This window comes from Paroedura picta, chromosome 11 (genome assembly GCF_049243985.1).
Source record: "Paroedura picta isolate Pp20150507F chromosome 11, Ppicta_v3.0, whole genome shotgun sequence".
Taxonomy (NCBI): domain Eukaryota; kingdom Metazoa; phylum Chordata; class Lepidosauria; order Squamata; family Gekkonidae; genus Paroedura; species Paroedura picta.
The window spans coordinates 12156972-12175162 of NC_135379.1; the positions used below are offsets into that span (position 1 = coordinate 12156972).

The window sequence follows — 18191 nt, forward strand, 5'->3', positions numbered from 1 at the left end:
CCAATTCACTGGCAGAGTATAGTCCTGATGGTTGAATTCTTGGGGTGAATTCTATGGTAGAGGGGATATCACTGCAGATGGTATGTGCATTCATTATATCCTGATAATGCAAACCAATGGTTCTCACAGGCATTGGCAGATTTCTGTTTGGTTTGACACAAAAAACAGCTAGCCAATAAATCCCAGCTGTTTTGCAAGAGGAAGAAAACAGTAGCAATTTCTACTTTCTATCTTAGTAAAATACCTTGCATCTCATTTTCATTATCTGTGTCCAGCGTATATCTGGAGTAGGAGTATGGAAATGCCTGATATTAAAACTTGGAGCCTTTTTATCCCCAGAGTCTTGTTATATTGTATGATTAAAGAGCCACAACTGGGGGACAGCATCAGTGTGAGGAAATATTAACATGTACACACATGCAGGTCTGAATTGGCTTATACTCAACTACCAAAATTCCATCTAATACTGCAGAAAGATGTGCAGCCTTGTTTCTAGATTAAGGCAGTTCACCAGCTATGAGAAACCGAACACGGGCACCTTTCTACACATCTTTTCTACACAGATTCAATGCTCTTTGAGTTTATGGTAGCACTCTTGGGGAGGGGGTTTGGTTCAATAGAGGAGCCCATGATTTACATACAGAAGGTCTCAGGATCAATCCTTGGCATTTCTATCTAAAGAGGGATTTCTGGCAATGGATGTAAGGAAAGACTGTGGAGGTGTACTACCAGACAGAGTCGACAATATTGGGCAATGTGGACCAGTGGTCAAACTTGGAAGAGTCATATTTGAATGTGGCCATGCCCTTTGAGGGAAAAGAACTGTTGAGTTTTCTCTGGTGACTTTCATCATGGGCCAAACAGGCAGCGGATGCAATGGCAGTAAAAGGAACCTAGCTTTTCCTTTGTTTGTTTTCTTTATTTGCACATTTTCATGCCACCCTTCCAGAGCCAGCTTGGTATAGTGGTTAGGAGTGCAGACGTCTAATCTAGCAAGCTGGGTATGATTCCGCACTTCCCCACATGAAACCAGCTGGGTGACCTTTGGCTCACCACAGCACTGATAGAGCTGTTCTGAGCAAGCAATAATATCAGGGCTCTTTCAGCCTCACCTCCCACACAGGGTGTCTGTTGTGGGGGGAGGAAAGGGAAGGAGATTGTAAGCCGCTTTGAGACTCCTTTGGGTAGAGAAAAGTGGCATATAAGAACCAACTCTTCTTCTTCTTCTTCTTCTTCTTCTTCTCCTTTGAGGGCTCAGAGCAGCTCACAACATATCTGCTAGGCTTTCAAAACTTAGCCACTGAACCAGTGCCGTCCTAAGTAGAGTCACCACCTTCTCAAGTCTAGGGATCCCGGCAGACACAGAAGCGGATAACTCTGCATATGATAGCACCATACGTTGATTAAAAATGTTAAAGATCCTAAGTACTTCCCTCTCTTGAAAAATATCGATTGCGTTTAAAACACTTACTAGCGCGATGTATTTTCCCCAGAACAAACCAAGTCTCCAAACGGGGCTTCCTTCCTTTTCTATTCAAACCACCAGCCAATCCATATTGCTTTAATATTTATAACTTTGTAATGGGGCGGGCGTAGTGTGAAACACTAATCCAGAGCAGTGGAAAGCAGCAGGTCTAGAAACAATTGCCGTTCCTCATAGGGCTTCCTGCCTCCGCATCTGTACTTCTCTCTTTCCCCATGCCATAGTCACATGCACCTTCCTATATGGATACAGGCTGGTGCACAGCAAGTTTCTAATTTTTCTTTTTCAGTAGGTTTCAACAGCCATCCGACAGTTGTTTAGTTTGGCTTTCCTGAAGGAGCTTATCTAAATGCTTCATGCGAGAGCCCGCGGAAGCGCATACCTGCCATGTCTGCTTCTCTCGCTTCCCTTTTGGAGCTTGCGCCGTCCCCAACGACGTCGCATGACAACCGCTTGTGATGAGATGAAACCTTGGAAATTGCTCTGCTTTCGAACCTTTGCCAGACTTTGTAAGGCTGCCTGAGAACAGAAGTTCACAGCCGGCGATGTCAGGCCCACTCATCTTTGGGGAGTGCACGGACATGAAAGCCGGGTTCCTATCCATTCATTTCCCCCTTTCAAGAGCCCAAGTCTGTGCCATTTCACATTCCGCAGTGCCTCTCCAGAACATGATCACAGGCAGCTCCTGCAGTTCAACTGGAAGAGAGAAAACACAACCAGACTTTCTTTCCGTCTCATTTCGGCAGGAGCAGGGAGAGGCTTTTCCTGGGGATTAGAGCAAAGTACAGGGAAATCCAGTTCAGCCGATCTTCCTAAACGTGTTTATTCAGAACTCGGTCACCGCGATGAATGGCATTTATTCCCAAATAGGTTGGAATCCTGACCCTATGCGCCCAACAGTTCGAACCCCAAAATTTGGATCAGATCCTCTATGTTCAACAGGGCCCAATTCCCAAGGAAGGAGCAACACACAGCACTGCCGGCTGAGTGAATCCTACACAGGTGCCTGCCAATGGGGGATAGCCAAGGCTCCCGTGGGCCTTCATTTTACAGTATCTGGAAACTTCACTTCTGCTGTGACCATCTGTGCCTGTAAAAAGCGCACAGGGCTGTGAGAGCTCACAGCAGTTTAAACGTTTGCCGTGAGCTGGTTTCGTGCCCAGGCGAGGAAATCTAACCGTGATTCAAGGGGTTGTGGATCAAATCTTGCCTCTGCCGTGTATTTACTTGATGCCTGTTATTCAATATGCCCAGCTGCTATATGGGGGCATTAAACGGATCTTCCTTACAGGGCCGTTATAAGGATCACTGCACGATTTTCAAGCAAGGTAATGTTTAAGGCATAGCTGTAGTAGAGAACACACTTTGCTCACAGAAGGTCCCAAGTTCGCTCCTTGGCATAGATAGATCTGGGATAGATCTGCCTCTTCCTGAGATGATGCTGGGCTATTGCCAGTCAGAATAGTCAGTGCTCAGCCAGAGTAATCAGTATGGGGTTGCCTTGCTTTTGAGAGTGTTCGGAAACTGTAGCTGATGCTGGTGCCAGATCACTCCACTGGTGCTCCACTGGGAACATGTGGTCTCTGTTTGGTTTCATCTTTGTTGGCTGCCAATTGAGAGCCACAACAGAGGCAGAGCTAGAGATGCATTTGCTGTGTAGCCCAAGACATGCACTGCAGCAGCACCAGAGAACCTTCTCTGCATGCCCTCAACTGTCAGAAATGTGATGGATGGTGAGACAGGAGGGTCAGTTGCTGTCTACCCATCTAGACCTTTTAAAAATCCTAACCTTCCTTCAAGGAATTCTGAGCAGGAAACCTAGTTCTCCCTCCTTTTATCCTCCTACTAACCCTATGAGATAGACTAGGCGGAGAGGGGTTGGCCCAAGGTCAACCGAGCAAACTTTGTGGCAGACTAAGGATCTGAACCCAGGTCTTGCAGACGGTAGTACTTCAGCCACAATACCAGACTGTCAGCCTGTGACTTTGGAATGCTTCCCCACAGGAAGTTTGCATGGCCCTCCCAGTCTTTTCCTGGATACCTTTTTGAAAAGACATTTAACTTATAAATGCGCCTATGCTTCTAGCTCAACTGTGGTCTTACTGTTTCACCGGCACATTGTTCTGTATTGTTTTGGTTGGCTTCCGTATAGGGTGTTCCCTGGGTTTTATTTATGTCGCTACTGGTAATTTTTATTAATTGTGTTTCAGAGCAGTGGACTTCCTCTTTCCTAGCGTTTTAGTCTTTAGCTGGTTGTCAAGTTTATACACCGTTGGGTTTATGTTTTGCAGAGTGTATATTTTATAACAGCTGTACCTTTGGAAATTTATAATAGCTGTACATCTAAATTTGTTGCCACTCTTGCCTGGGGATCTATGTTAGGAACGAAGGGTGGGATGTAAATATTTCTAATCAATAGCCTTAAAGATGCCATGAGAGAAGAAAATCATCACAGTGGAATTAGGATATCCCATGGATATGTCCTAAGAGCCTCTTGTGGCGCAGAGTGGTAAGGCAGCCATCTGAAAGCTTTGCCCATGAGGCTGGGAGTTCAATCCCAGCAGCCGGCTCAAGGTTGACTCAGCCTTCCATCCTTCCGAGGTCGGTAAAATGAGTACCCAGCTTGCTGGGGGGTAAACAGTAATGACTGGGGAAGGCACTGGCAAACCACCCCGTATTGAGTCTGCCAAGAAAACGCTGGAGGGCGTCACCCCAAGGGTCAGACATGACTCGGTGCTTGCACAGGGGATACCTTTACCTTTATGGATATGTCCTAGAATTGAAAACCATAAAGGGGTAAATGATGGAGCAGGGGTAGAACTACATATGTATGGTGTATCTGCAAATGCTGGCAGGGGCTCATGGGAATTGTGGTTCATGAATATCTGGAGGACCACAGGTTGACTACCTCTGCTCTATGGAGTCACATCCCTGCTCAAGTCCTTTCCCTCCCCAAGCTCTGTTTTCCCTAACTACCATCCCCAAATCACCAGAAATTTTCCAAGCCGAAGATGACAACCATGGCTCTCATATACTTAGAAATTCAACAGATGCATATTTTCCCAATTTGAAGATACAGTGACAGCAAAATTGCTGTGCCACTGCTAAAGTCACATGAGTTCTTTCAGCAAAGAGAGAGAGAGAGCAAGACAGAAAGATAGAGCTGGCAAGTATAGTCCCAACAGATCAGAAGAACTATTTTTGAGTCCAATGGTACTTTTAAGACCAACCAATTTTTATTCAAGTTGTACACTTTTGTGTGCACAGCACACTTCTTCAGACCTGTGTACATGAAAGCTTGAAACTTGAACTGGACTCAACATTTGTTCTGCTACTTCAGACCAACCCAGCTACCTACTTGAATCTATCTTAACAGATCAGAAGGTCAAATATGGTGGCATCACTCCTTGACTGGTAATGAGTTCTTTCAGCATCAAGCCCCAAGAGATAAGGAAATAAGGGGACCAACAAGTTCAGAGTCTAGGGAGCAAACTTGGGAAAGTGATAGTAGGTGCTAGGCGTGTGAATGGCAAGGTGTGAATGGCAAGAAGCTGTAAGAATCTAAGTTAAGAGCCTATAACAGAGCATCTGTTATTCTGCAGATTTAATTACACAGCATCTTGCCATTCCATTTATGCCCAACTAGTTTGCACATCTGTTCAGAAAGAGAAGGTGGAAGCATTCAGAGGCCAGATGGGTTTTATTCAGCCCATAAGATGCCCCATTAAGCCTCTTACTGTCTGGTCAATTGCTACTCTTGTCCATGTGTTTTAGAGCTTTCCTTTATTCTTGCTTTGAACTTTGCCCTCCCTGCAGTCCTCAGATAGTGTGTGGGGTAGAGGTCAAAGGAACTCTGCTTCATTGAGTTAAACGTCTGTCCTGGAATCAATGTGTTCCATGTCTCAAACGTATGTAAACCAAATTTGGGGTTTGTTTCTACCATCACTTCCTGCCCATAGAGGAGATGGGTGGGAGGGTTTGAAATTCAATTATATATGTGTTGGAGCTCTCCCCCCCCCCCCCCAGACACACACAAATCTTTAGTGGTGTTCCTTTTGACTCAAATACAGAGTTTAAAAGCATCATTCTAGACTTAACATCTGTCTGACAAACAAGTTTCCAGCAGCTAAATAAAACCCCGTAGCTGATTAAACAAACTTAAGCCCATCTCTTGAGTCTACCATAAGGGAGATCTGGCTTCACTTCAGACTGAATGTTTACACCTAACATCTGACAAGCAGCTGCTATCTATGGAGCCTGTAATTTGTCTTCTGTGTGGCCGCACGTGCAGAAGGCATTAGACCCAGTTGAACCACGGTTTGGTGGTCAGAGGGGTGGACTAGGCCAGGCTTTCTCAACCAGGGTTTTGTGAAACCCTGGGGTTTCTTGACAGACCTGGAAGGGTTTCCTGAATGGGTGGGAGTTAATTAATTTTTTAAAAATATATTTTTTAAAATTGTTAAGCATTTATCAGGTGATATGACCATATATGATCATGTTGACCTGCCCCCCTCTCTCAAAATGGCCAGTGATGGGCCTGGAGGGGGTGTGAAGGGTAGGCATGTACATAGCCGTGCTTCCCAACTGTATTCTGCACCATTGCACCACTTCTGGGGTGTCTCAAAGCCTGAAGAAAGTTTCAGGAGTTTCTCAATTATAAAAAAGCAGTCAGACTTACCTAGCTCTAGTGTTTTCAGACCATTGTCTGATTTTGAAAAACCAAAAGTGTTGTTGTATTTTTAAATTCTTGTATCTGGGAGTCCTGTTCTCAAGTGCTATGCTTTGGGCACTGGTGCATTATAGCTGTAGGTTAAGTTACAGTCGTTAACTGTCGACACAAAACCCACATGCCCTTTGATTTTGCATTTGGTTCCAAAAATAATTCAAGTTAATCATGCACAAGAACAGAAGCATGCTGTGCTATGGGCAGAGGGAACACCATCCTTCCTTTAACCTGCAACTTGGTGTTAGGGGTGGCTCAGCCCATGCTAGCATAGTTAAGCATTTCTACCAAGGAAATGAACTCAGGAATAAGTGAGACATTCTGTGGTTAATGAGTAAAGGAGGTAGCAAAGGCATTTCCCCTGCTGAAAATGGCTGCTTCTTTGAGGGTGGATTCTATAGCATTGTATCCCACTGACGTCCCTCCCCTCCCTGGGCTCCATCTCCAAATCTCCAGGTATTTCCCAATTTGCAGTTGGCAGTCCTATTCCCCCCACCCTCCTGACTGGTGGGGAAGAGGGACCTGGCAGCCCTAGAGAATAAGTGCCCAGTGGAGAAAACCACTGCAGTTTGTCTAGAATACCAGTGGGAGAAAACCACTGCAGTTTGCCTAGACTGCCCAGTGGGAGACAACCACTGCAGTTTGCCTAGAATGTCCAATGGGAGCAGCTTGCCTAGAATGTCCAGTGGGAGACAACCACTGCAGTTTGCCTAGAATGTCCACTGGAAGACAACCACTGCAGTTTGCCTAGAATGTCCAGTGGGAGACAACCACTGCAGTTTGCCTAGAATGTCCAATGGGAGCAGTTTGTCTAGAATGTCCAGTGGGAGACAACCACTGCAGTTTGACTAGGCTGCCCAATGGGAGACCACCACAGCAGTTTGACTAGGCTGCCCAATGGGAGAAAACCACTGCAGTTTGCTTGGGGACCTGGGGTCCTTGCAGTTTAGTTAGGGAGGATTTTTAAAATCTCTGAAATCGTGTTCTGTGTCGAGCATAAAATTCAGTAAGAGACTTTCATGGTGCTGTAGTCTCTGAACCTGATCCCAGAAAGGGGACGTGTGGGTCGTGCTAAATACTTGTCCTCGTTCCAAACTGCAGGATTAAGCTGCAGGGCTAAAATTAACTCTAAATCACAAAAAGTATGCAAAAATGTTAATTAAAAGTATTAAATTACTGAATAATTCACAGCTTAGCAGTGGTTTAGCTTTAGCATGGGGTAGGGGAGGCTATTCACATATTTTTCTTAAGTGTGCGTTTGCAAGCCAAGGTAGTGTCGAAGCAAAGGTTTTTGGCTTCGGAGAAGTAATATTCCACAATAAGCCATGTTCCCGATCATCAGAAAGCAATCTTTCCCTAAAGTGCCAGGAGTTAATCAGCTGCTGGAGAAGAAAAAGTTTCCAATTACATAAGAAGCGGATTGCTCTGGATTGTGGGCCTTCGGCCTCCTCCCGTGCTTTTGTTGTCCCGGTTTTATGATACTGCCAAGGAAGAGGCGATTCGGAAAGGGAATATGTTTTCTAATTCGGCTGAAAAGGACATACCTTGAGGTTTGTTTTCTTTTAAAGTAGTGCAGATGGGCTACAGCTTGCCGGCATAACTGAAAGGACACGTCGCCTTTGTTTGCATGAGCGGTGAAAGACAGAATGAAATACACTTAGCTGGTTTCAGCGGGACGCTATGGATTCCGCATGCTTCTCAACCCAATTCTTTCAAACGCCAGCACTAAAGATTTCGTACAGAGCCAATGTATCCCGTCGGCAAAATCCACCCCCTCAGAGAAATAGCCGTTTCCCAACAGCCCAACCCCCCCCTCCTTTTGCATTTAACTTTTATGATCTCTATGCTGGAGTGGTTTGGTATGCCAAATTTTGGAACTGTCTCAAGCTGAACCACAAGTGCATGAACCTGCTGTACTGAGTTGCTTTTGTCTCCCGTTACCAGAGTACCGCGTGCCAATTTTCACAGCTCCAGCAGATTTTGCTATTCAAAAACAGAACCAGATGGAATGCCAGTTCAAAGAACATGTCAGAATTAAATATTTCTCTTTTAATTAGTTGCTTCTGATTTATGCGAAAGAAATTAACATAAGAGTAGGAGAATGTGCCATGAATCCAGATGTGATACAGCCCACACAAGCACTATCTTTTCCTTGTCAAAAAAGATAGGTCTCCTCCCCCCCTCCAGTTGTAGGGGATGATGGGGGCATGCATGCATTGAATCAACAACTGACAAAGGCCTTCCCCCCCCCCTTTTCCCTTTTATAGTGCCGTCACCCCACCAAACTGGCAGAGTCTCTGGACATTGCTTTTGTATCTACTGATTACCATGTGTTTGGTGGCTTACGGTAGCCTTTCTCAACTTTTTTACCAATGAAAAAGCCCTGAAAGATTCTTCAGGCTTCAAGAAACCCCAGAAGTGGCACAATTGAGCAGAATATGGTTGGGAAGCAGAGCTGTGGACACGCCCACCTGGGGCCCCCTCCCCTTCCCATCCTCTTCAGGCCCATCATTGGCCATTTGGAGAGGGAGGGGTGGGTCGATATGGTAATATCACAATAAATGTTTAACACATTTTAAAGATATATATAAAAAATTAACTCCCACCCATTTGGGAAGCCTTTCCATGGCCCTCATGAAACCATGGTTGAGAAAGCCAGGTTTACAGAATATGAAAAAACAGGTCTCTACCCTGAGGAACTTGCAAGGTAGACTTTAACAAGACAAAGCAAGTAGTCCATAAGAACTTTGACTGTGTGACTGCACCTCCACGTAAGGTTCCTGGTGATCTGCTCAGTGAGGTGCTAAGAGCGGGACAAGGGTGCCTTCTGCTTACTTCTTGGTTCAGTATCTTCAGTTTCTGGTACCTTGATCTAGAATGGCTTGATTGCTTGAGCCTTATAGCCCTCATCTTCAGTGCCTTTTGAAAGTAGTAGCAGAAGAAGAAGAGTTGGGTTTTATACCCTGCTTTCCACTGCCCAAAGTTTCTTACGATCACCTCCCCTTTCCTCTCCCCACAAAAGACAGGTAGGCAAGACTGAGAGGGAGGTGAGGCTGAGAGAGCCCTGATATTCCTGCTCGGTCAGAACAGCTCTATCAAGGCTCCGATGAACCCAAGATCACCCAGTTGGCTGCATGTGGAGGGGCAGGGAATCAAACCCAGCTCACCAGATTAGAAGTCAGCCCTCCTACCAACTACATCACTACCAGATTGATCCCAATATTTCCCTTGTTTTGCCGAAGCTGGAGTTTCTGAATTAGAACATACAAGGTCCATGACCCCTGGGCAATGGAAGACCATCTTGCGTTGGGGAAAGGCTGCTGCCGCAGAATACCTCCATGGGTGGAAAAGATCCATGGGATCTAAGCCTCAGCAAGTTTTTAATTAGTCCTAGCTTATAGACACGAGGTTACCACATGCATTCAACCAGGACTGTGAAAGCAGCAGCGCATGGCGCAAAAGGCGTACTGGGGTTTAAGAGCTCTGTTCAACAGAGGCCTTTGCAAATACATCTTGCGGGAGAACACATTAATGGATCATATGTGTAAGCAGCATAACAGACACCAGAACAATAATGCAACGTAACAGCTAACTGGACACGCAGCCGCGTCTGTTATCTACGGAAACAACACAATTCTACAAAAATATTGACTTTCAGCATGGAGGGTCAAGTAACAGATTATGCAGCTTTCCAAGCCACAAGACTTGCTTGCAAACAAAAAGCTTCCTGTTCATCAAACGACAGACCTTCATCTTTTATTTTCTCAGGCACGAGAACAGGCAGCGCGACAGAACAGGGAGCGTTCAAAAGGCTGGTAGCGACAACGGCTCCCTTGCCACAGTGGTCTCAGTGGACTATGCTTTATCGAGCAAGACAGATTTTCATTTTGAAAATGGCTCCCGCATATTTATGGCTTCGTATGATTCTAGGAAGCAGGAAGATTCATTCCGCAGCTTACAAGTTGCACACCTCTCTTTAAGAGGCAGTTTTCATCTATTTGCTTTGTGATTTACTACCCCAGAGCTAAATATGCTACTTTATTCTGTTGCTGAAGTTATCCTGAATGAAATGTGTGCATGCTAAGGCTGTGCATTCAGGTTTGTAAAGGTATCCCCTGTGCAAGCACCGAGTCATGTCTGACCCTTGGGGTGACGCCCTCTAGCATTTTCATGGCAGGCTCAATACAGGGTGGTTTGCCAGTGCCTTCCCCAGTCATTACATTTTACCCCCAGCAAGCTGGGTACTCATTTTACCGACTCTCTGGAGGATGGAAGGCTGAGTCAACCTTGAGCCGGCTGCTGGGATTGAACTCCCAGCTTCATGGGCAGAGTTTCAGACTGCATGTCGGCTGCCTTAACACCCTGTGCCACAAGAGGCTCTTGTCATTCAAGAATTGAAAATCCCCACAACAGCAACATTCACATGTGGCCCAGGTAGGATGAGAGAACATTTGAAGTCGGAGCTGAAAATGTTCATGGAAATCTTTGTTGTGGTAGTAAAATATCCATCCTCACACTGCAGTCTCGGTGAAATCTCATCGGTTCAAGCTTATTTTTATTTATTTATCGGTTCGGGTGTTGGTCGTTCAAGCTGTCAGGACACGACACCCCTGTTTTCTAAAACGAACGTTGCCTGAAACACAAGCGTCAATAACAAATTTTGTTCTCTGCATTAAGAAGCTTCATCCTTGATTAGAGTGTATGAAAATACAAGGGGGTAGCGCCTTAATCGGCCATTCAGGCCATGCCATGCTGGATGCTGTCGTGATAGAAGAGGGTCCCGAAATGCATAACGTGGGTTATGAACTCACCTTGAATCAAAGGAAAGAAGACATCCCAACAGACAAAGCACCCAGTCGCTGGTAACGCCTTGGCCATTACAGAAACCAGTTCAGGTAACAGCCACGGAACACCATTAAGCATTTTCAAAACAGCACCATGAAATACATTCCAGATGTTATATTGTCAATCTTTCCCTCTTTCCCTTGCGAGCACACACATACGCTGAGTAAAAAAAGGCTTAAACAATTGGAGGGGGGATTTTTTTTTTTTTTTTGCAAACATATTTGATGTTTAGCATCAGATGCGCACTCTTTCATCGCCACATTCCTCCATTGTTCATCTTAATGTGAAACAGACGTCTGTCCAGCCAAAGTGCGGAACGCTATACGGGAGAGGACAGAAGAAAAGTCAGAATGCCAAAAGGGGGGAGAGAGAACAGCTGTCAAGGAATCCTATTACGATCACAACTGGAGATAGGCTCTCCGTGCTTGGACCCAACCATCTTAGTCATTCATGTTGAGAGGGCTTTGAGCCAAAGTGAGCCCCCATTGATCATGCTGCTGTGCTTAAGCAGAGCTATTCCAAGGTGTGCTGCCCTAAATGGACATTCAGGAGAGTAAGGACATTCTAGAATTACCGCCGTTTAGCAATGATACTTCTGGAAACTATTTCAGTGAGCATCTGTATCTGACCTGGGTTATGCTTTGGAAATATCCAGCTACAGCTTGGGTAAAATTCAAGCTCCTCCGAGGGTCCGCACCGAAAGAGACCTCCCAAAGCGTTGGCAGTTCTTTCAATAGCTAAAGCACCATTATTCACCTGTAGCCATATCAAAGGTTAAGACCGTTCATTCTTTGTAAAGGTATCACTTGGGCATCCTGCAGAATAACCCTTTGAAAAGTTTGTTCCAAAGGAAGGTCTGCTGAGTTCCTTAGGACTGGCTTAAAAAATGCATTTAGGATTGCACTCTTAGCATGATTAACAAGGGGCAGCCATAGTCTGAATGAGCCGCAGCAAACTAAGGATCGCAGCAGGATCTCCCGTGCAATTTCCAAGCTGGTTTTCTAAAATATGTAATACGTTTACTGTGGCATTGCTATTCAGCTGCTTCCGGAAACCAAATTCATAAACTTAATCACTGGCTCACATTATGACTACATGTTAGACTATGGGAAGCAGAAGGAGCCAAATCTATTTCGTTCTGTTCCCCTCTTGATTCCAAACGCTCTCTCCTGGATGCGAGGCTTCAGTATGCTGTCTAATTGGTACCATCTCTTGACTTCAAACATAATGAAGCACTTACTCCTAATTTTTTTTTCTTTTAAAAAATGAAGGGAGTGAAAGATCCGTGAGGGGGGACGGACCTCCCCCGCATGTTCTAAATTCCATTTAGAGGCATCTCAAATCTTTTTGAACAGTATGAGCTTGGGACCCTAATCATTTCAAAACTGGAGAGCTGTTTGCCTTTCTGAGCCAACCGGTTTGCTAAAGTCACTGCGTTCCCTCAGCCTGCTAGATTCCGGAGAGTCCTTCGTCCTGGAACTGAATGTGCTCACATAGACCGTTTATGCACTGGGAACTTCTCTGCTCCAGCTCCCGTGCAGGAGCACAAATCAGGGGCAGATGAGGTGCACCAGGCCACATGCTCCCCCGCGTGGGTGCAGGAAGAGGTGGGGCAACCTGCCATGACTAGAACTCCAGCCTGCAGCCTAGCATGAAACCTCCAGTGCATAAACGGTCATAGCGTGGCCCAGAATGCAGTACACTTAAAATCAGCAGTGTGCACTTTGGAAAACATTTCAACTGGAGCTGAGGTTGCTCAGCACTCCGTTAGTCCTAGGATCACGGATCAGGCCCGATGACACATGAGGCTCGCTTGGATGATTCTCTCCTTTAGCCCTTTGGGATTTTTTTAAAAATGAAAAACGACCCCAGAGGAGGGGCAAAGAGAGGGGCTGGTCAGTCTGTTCTCTTCATGTCTTTTGTGTGCTCGTACTCCCAGCTTCCAAACTGCCCCAACCCTTCCTGTAGGATGAAGAACTCACTTCTAAGGAAAAGGATGTGGGTGGTTTCCGGGATCGTTTTCCTTAATGGCGTGAAACAAGGCAATTTATAGGAGATAAATGGCTGTGAGGAACAGGATTATGGAGGCCCTCCCCTGCTTTTCTTCTGCTCACAGCCTCCATGATCACTTTTCGCCAGGAAAGAAATCAAACAATCAGAGATAAGGAAAGGAATCAATCGGGGGGGGGGGGGGAGGAAAATCAAACAACCCATTGTTTACCCTTATCTGGAGAGCCCAGGCTAGTCTGATCTCATCTGATCTCGGATGCAAAGCAAAGTTGGCCCTGGTTGGTACTTGGATGGAAGACCACCAAGGAAGACGAGGATCATTGTGTACATGCAGATAATGACAAACCACCTGTCTTTTGCCTTGAAAGACCTACAGGGTGAGCAGGACCCCTCCAAATCTTGTCTTATAGTCACACCCTTGCAGTGTCCTTGGTTCAGACACATGTTTGGGCTTTTAACTGAGAGCCAGTTTGGTGTAGTGGTTAGGAGTGCGGACTTGTAATCTGGCATGCCAGGTTCGATTCTGCGCTCCCCCACATGCAGCCAGCTGGGTGACCTTGGGCTCGCCACGGCACGGATAAAACTGTTCTGACCGGGCAGTGATATCAGGGCTCTCTCAGCCTCACCCACCCCACAGGGTGTCTGTTGTGGGGGGAGGAATGGGAAGGCGACTGTAAGCCGCTTTGAGCCTCCTTCAGGTAGGGAAAAGCGGCATATAAGAACCAACTCTTCTTCTTCTTCTTCTTCTTAACTGCAGTGACCCAGCAGCTGTATAAAATGACTTTTGTAGGAAACAGAGGAGGGCCCAGGTAGGCTTAGAATAACACCATGGAGCTTGACGAAGAGCTCTGGCCTTCCTTCCCAAAGCTATATTCCTGTTGCGGAAACCGTGCCGGGGGAAGCTACTTCCCCATTTTTACTAGGCCAAAATATAACTCCCTCCCCTTGCTGTTCCCCGCATGGAAAACAGCTGGAGGGGGAAGGCATGAGCCCCTCGTCCCACTGCAGCAGTGTTCCATGCCTATTTAGAGCCTCCTTTCATTTAAAAAAAAAACTTTCAGCCACCCACCACAGCAGCTGCTGGAGGAAACAAGAGTTAGGGGCAGAAGAGGACCTTGCTTGTTTAAAACCCGAACCTATAATTCCGCCCACAGTGGATGGATTTTGGTGAAAGGTATTAAAATGCCGGCCTAGGTTTTACTAGCCTTAAGAAACTGAAAAAAGGAGCCATTAAAGCTTAGCCCCGTTCCCCTCCTTCTTCCCTTCCTTACACAGAGGTACTACTGTTGTGTCTCGAGCCTTCCAGTTGACCAGTGACTTGTATATTTGTTGGGGAAATCCAAATAGCAACCTCTTTGTCTTCGGTAGGGTTTCCTCCACATTTTTCCTAAGAGAATGCGGAGCGTGTTGATTTAACCCATCCGCCCACTCACTCCACCCCACTCTTGCTTTCGGGGGGTATGACATACTTCCAGGAAAAAGGATGCTTGTAGGACGCTAGAGACATGCAATCTGCATCCTGCAAGTTTCAAAACAATTGAAAAGACCGTGACGGGCAGGAGAGATTTAACACAGGCAGAGTTAACGCAGCCTACCAAGGTCCGGGCAATGCTTGGCAATAAGTCTTGGTAATAAGAGCTTCATCAGAAACATCCACTGGGTATTTTATTGTTTTAGAAAATCAGTCTTAGAATAGGAAAGGAAACATTTTGTTTTTTCATTACAAAAGTATTTTAGAAATCCAGCAACTTCGGTGCATTTTCCTCTTGGCTGCTCAAGTCAGTTTTTTCGCGTACTTTTACATCCGACATAAAGTGAAGAAGCCTGGTTGATTTTTGCAATAACGATACAGAAATGATTCTTCATTGGGGGGCTTTTTCTCCATTGATTTTTTAATATGTTTTTTTTATAATACATATACACCAGTCAAGAGAGCCTTATTCCCCAGAAAGTATTTCTGTGTGAAGAATTCACAGAGGCACAAAGACCTCCCGTGTGCTCGCAGAAAGCATTTCAATTTTTTCACCCAGGAGTGGCCCCACCTGTCATGGGATTCTGTCCTCGAGCATCCCTTCCCTTTGGGACACACAGCTTTCCAGAAGGGAGATCTGAAGCTCCCCATATGTGTGAAGATCCCTCGAGGTAGACCTTTGGATCCAGGCCTGGGTGGAGAAATCAGGCACACAGACCACAGGTGGATAATTGTTTGCATCTGGGTTTGGAAGCTGATACCCATTCACTGGCGAATTTAAAGACCACCTGAGTCGTCCGCATACACCTGCCTGGCCGATGTGGAAGCAGAGCGGTGTCATGCTGTGATTTTCCACATGCAGCAGAACCTCTTGACAGTTTGCACACACAAGGTGGATGAATGGCTTTGCCCGTTCCTCTCACTTACAAATGGCTCCTGTGGGGGTTTCTATGCATATCGCAGATGTTCTCTTTAAATGACTGGGGTATTAGAATCAATACTGATTTTTTTCCCCTCCTTCTTTGCGTGTTCCTCTCTTCTCACAGGTGGACTTGGGCCTCCTCCGCTTTGTTTCTGCTGTTGGAACCCAGGGAGCCATCTCGAAAGAAACTAAGAAAAAATACTACGTGAAAACATACCGTGTAGATATCAGCTCCAATGGAGAAGACTGGATTTCGCTGAAAGATGGAAATAAACCTTTGGTAAGGCTCTCCGTCTCCGTAACACTGGTAGGGCAGCATTCCCTCTAAACCAGCGGTAGTCAAACTGCGGCCCTCCAGATGTCCATGGACTACAATTCCCAGGAGCCCCTGCCAGCAAACGCATAAGAAGAATTACATAAACTGAGAGTAAAACAGATAACAGATAAAAGATAATAACCAGTTATGCATTCCTCCGTAATATGCTCGATAAGTAATAGTTGACATCAACAATAAATGCCAAGGGCCTAGAATTATTTCTTGCATATCCAATTTACATTTTGTATCGCAGTAGCCAAAAATTCAGTTACTGGTTCTGTTGTTTCCGGGGAATTATCTGCCAGTAGATGTCAAGTAATTCTGTCCGTAGGACCAAGGAAATTTACAATAATTGGTTCAATAAATTGGTGTCTGAGCATAGAATGCGACGTGCAATGGAGTGAAATATGTGATAGGTAGAACTTTGAATGGGTTACTCAAGGAGCAAACGAATTCCTTAGATCCAAGCTATATAGACCCTAAAGATATTAACTTAGTTCAGTTATCCTGAAAGCTGTAACACCTTTTCCCCCATATTGAATCAGATGGACCCAAATTGATGTAGATACCATGACAGTCAGAAAGAGTCATTAGGAAAAGCACCCCCAAAAGCCATTGCTTAGATCAGGGGTAGTCAACCTGTGGTCCTCCAGATGTTCATGGACTACAATTCCCTTGAGCCCCTGCCAGCGCTTGCTGGCAGAAGGTCATAGGAATTGTAGTCCATGAACATCTGGAGGACCACAGGTTGACTACCCCTAGCTTAGATCATCTCAAAAAGTCTTAAAGCTAAAGAACCATTGTTCTTCTGCTGTGCTCCCCTTATCAGGCAGGCAGATGACATCCTCTTTCATCCTGTTTGTTTTCTCATCTTGAAAGAGAGCCATGCTTTACTACTGGCCTTGGTCGAGCTGTCCGACGTAATTAATATTAATAAGCTAAACAGATGTCGTAAATGTTTACCAGCCATTTCTGCTGATCTTCCATGGCTGCTTCCTTCCTGTGGAAAACAGAAACTCGATTCTCAGCAGTACGGTGTTGCCAAAAATAGTTCAGGTATATAAGATGCAAAAAGAAACCTATTTGGTGCGCTATGTTTCTTATCTCCCGAAGGGAAACCACACCGTTTCAACTGCACAAAGAAGATGAAGGGGCAACAGCATAAGCTAGATAGCAGAGCCCTTTCCTTGACATAGCCAGCTTCCATACTTAGGGTTCTGAATAAAGGACAAACAGGAAAGATGAAGGAAAGGTGTAAGAAACCCATGACCGTAAAAGGAGAAAAACCTAAGAACAGGAAATTGGAGCTTTGCATTGTTTAGTAAATGAGAAGGAAGTTAGTCACCTTCCTTGAATTCAGACACTCGGGAATTTAGCTCTCTTATGGTAGAAGTTTCTCAAATGGCCAAAACAGATGCATCGTATCTTCCCTTGGTTTTGTTGGTCTGGCTCAAGGACAGCAGGGAAGAAAGGGATGAATACCTAATGGTATCAAATAAATCTAGAACCTTTCATGTAGGTCAGTAGACAATTTTTCATGTTATTTAAACAATGCTTCAAAGTGGAGTTGTCCATAAGACAATGGCGCCTGGAATGTCTGGAGGAGACCTTCTTGTAAACAAACTTGTCCAGGTACTCGGATTGCCCGTTGTCCTCTTCTTCATGCGTCTCCCTTAGCAAATTAAGAAGTGACTGTCAAGGAAAGAGTCATTAGCACCCTGACTATGGAACAGTGTTCGGAAACACGCCCATAACCTGTCACTGTTCAGACAGACAGACCTCCAATGAGTGAAAGAACCCTTGTATTATCTGGATTTCCCCTGGTAGACCAGCTAAAGCATGACATAAGTAGGTGATTGTGAACGCTCCCATAAATACAATACTCTAATCCAAAAGTTCAAAAATAAATGTATTATAAAAGGAAATCGGGATCTGCACAGCACACGCTGGAAAAACTCAAACATTTCTTAAAATAGCAATAAGGCACTCAAAGCAGCAAAATATGGATTTCTTGCGCTGAAAGATGAAATATTCTTGGCCGAACTTGAACAGAAGTATGTGCTTTCTTCTCCACATTAACCTCTTGAAAGCTACTGCGTTTGAAAGCACTGAGCTTTTCCCTCTGGGTCGAGTAAAAAGGTTCTTTACACAATAAGAGATTGGAAATATGGCTAATGTGCTGGGAGTCTGCAAACAAGATGCCGGCGTCCATAGGAATGAAGCGTCAGAGATACAGTTAAGCCATCAAGAGTGAGATGGTCCTCTGTGGAATAGACTGGCAGGGAAGAAATCCACAGAACTCATTCCAGCATTCCCTGTTTATCATTATGTAGAAGAGAGGATGGTATTTGAAGCTTTTGCTGGCAGATGACAGGCACAAGAGAATATCACATTCAGATGCTAGCAAGCAGGTTTCTCAAA

General features: G+C 45.3%; 1 protein-coding gene across 1 annotated transcript in view; it reads left to right on the forward strand.

The window, feature by feature from the left end:
• The window catches only part of NRP1 (neuropilin 1), a 140204-nt gene that overhangs the window by 85069 nt on the left and 36944 nt on the right, over nt 1–18191 (forward strand). The window contains 1 exon segment of the mRNA XM_077304236.1: nt 15579–15734. Within this exon segment, the coding sequence (XP_077160351.1) occupies nt 15579–15734 (156 nt within the window).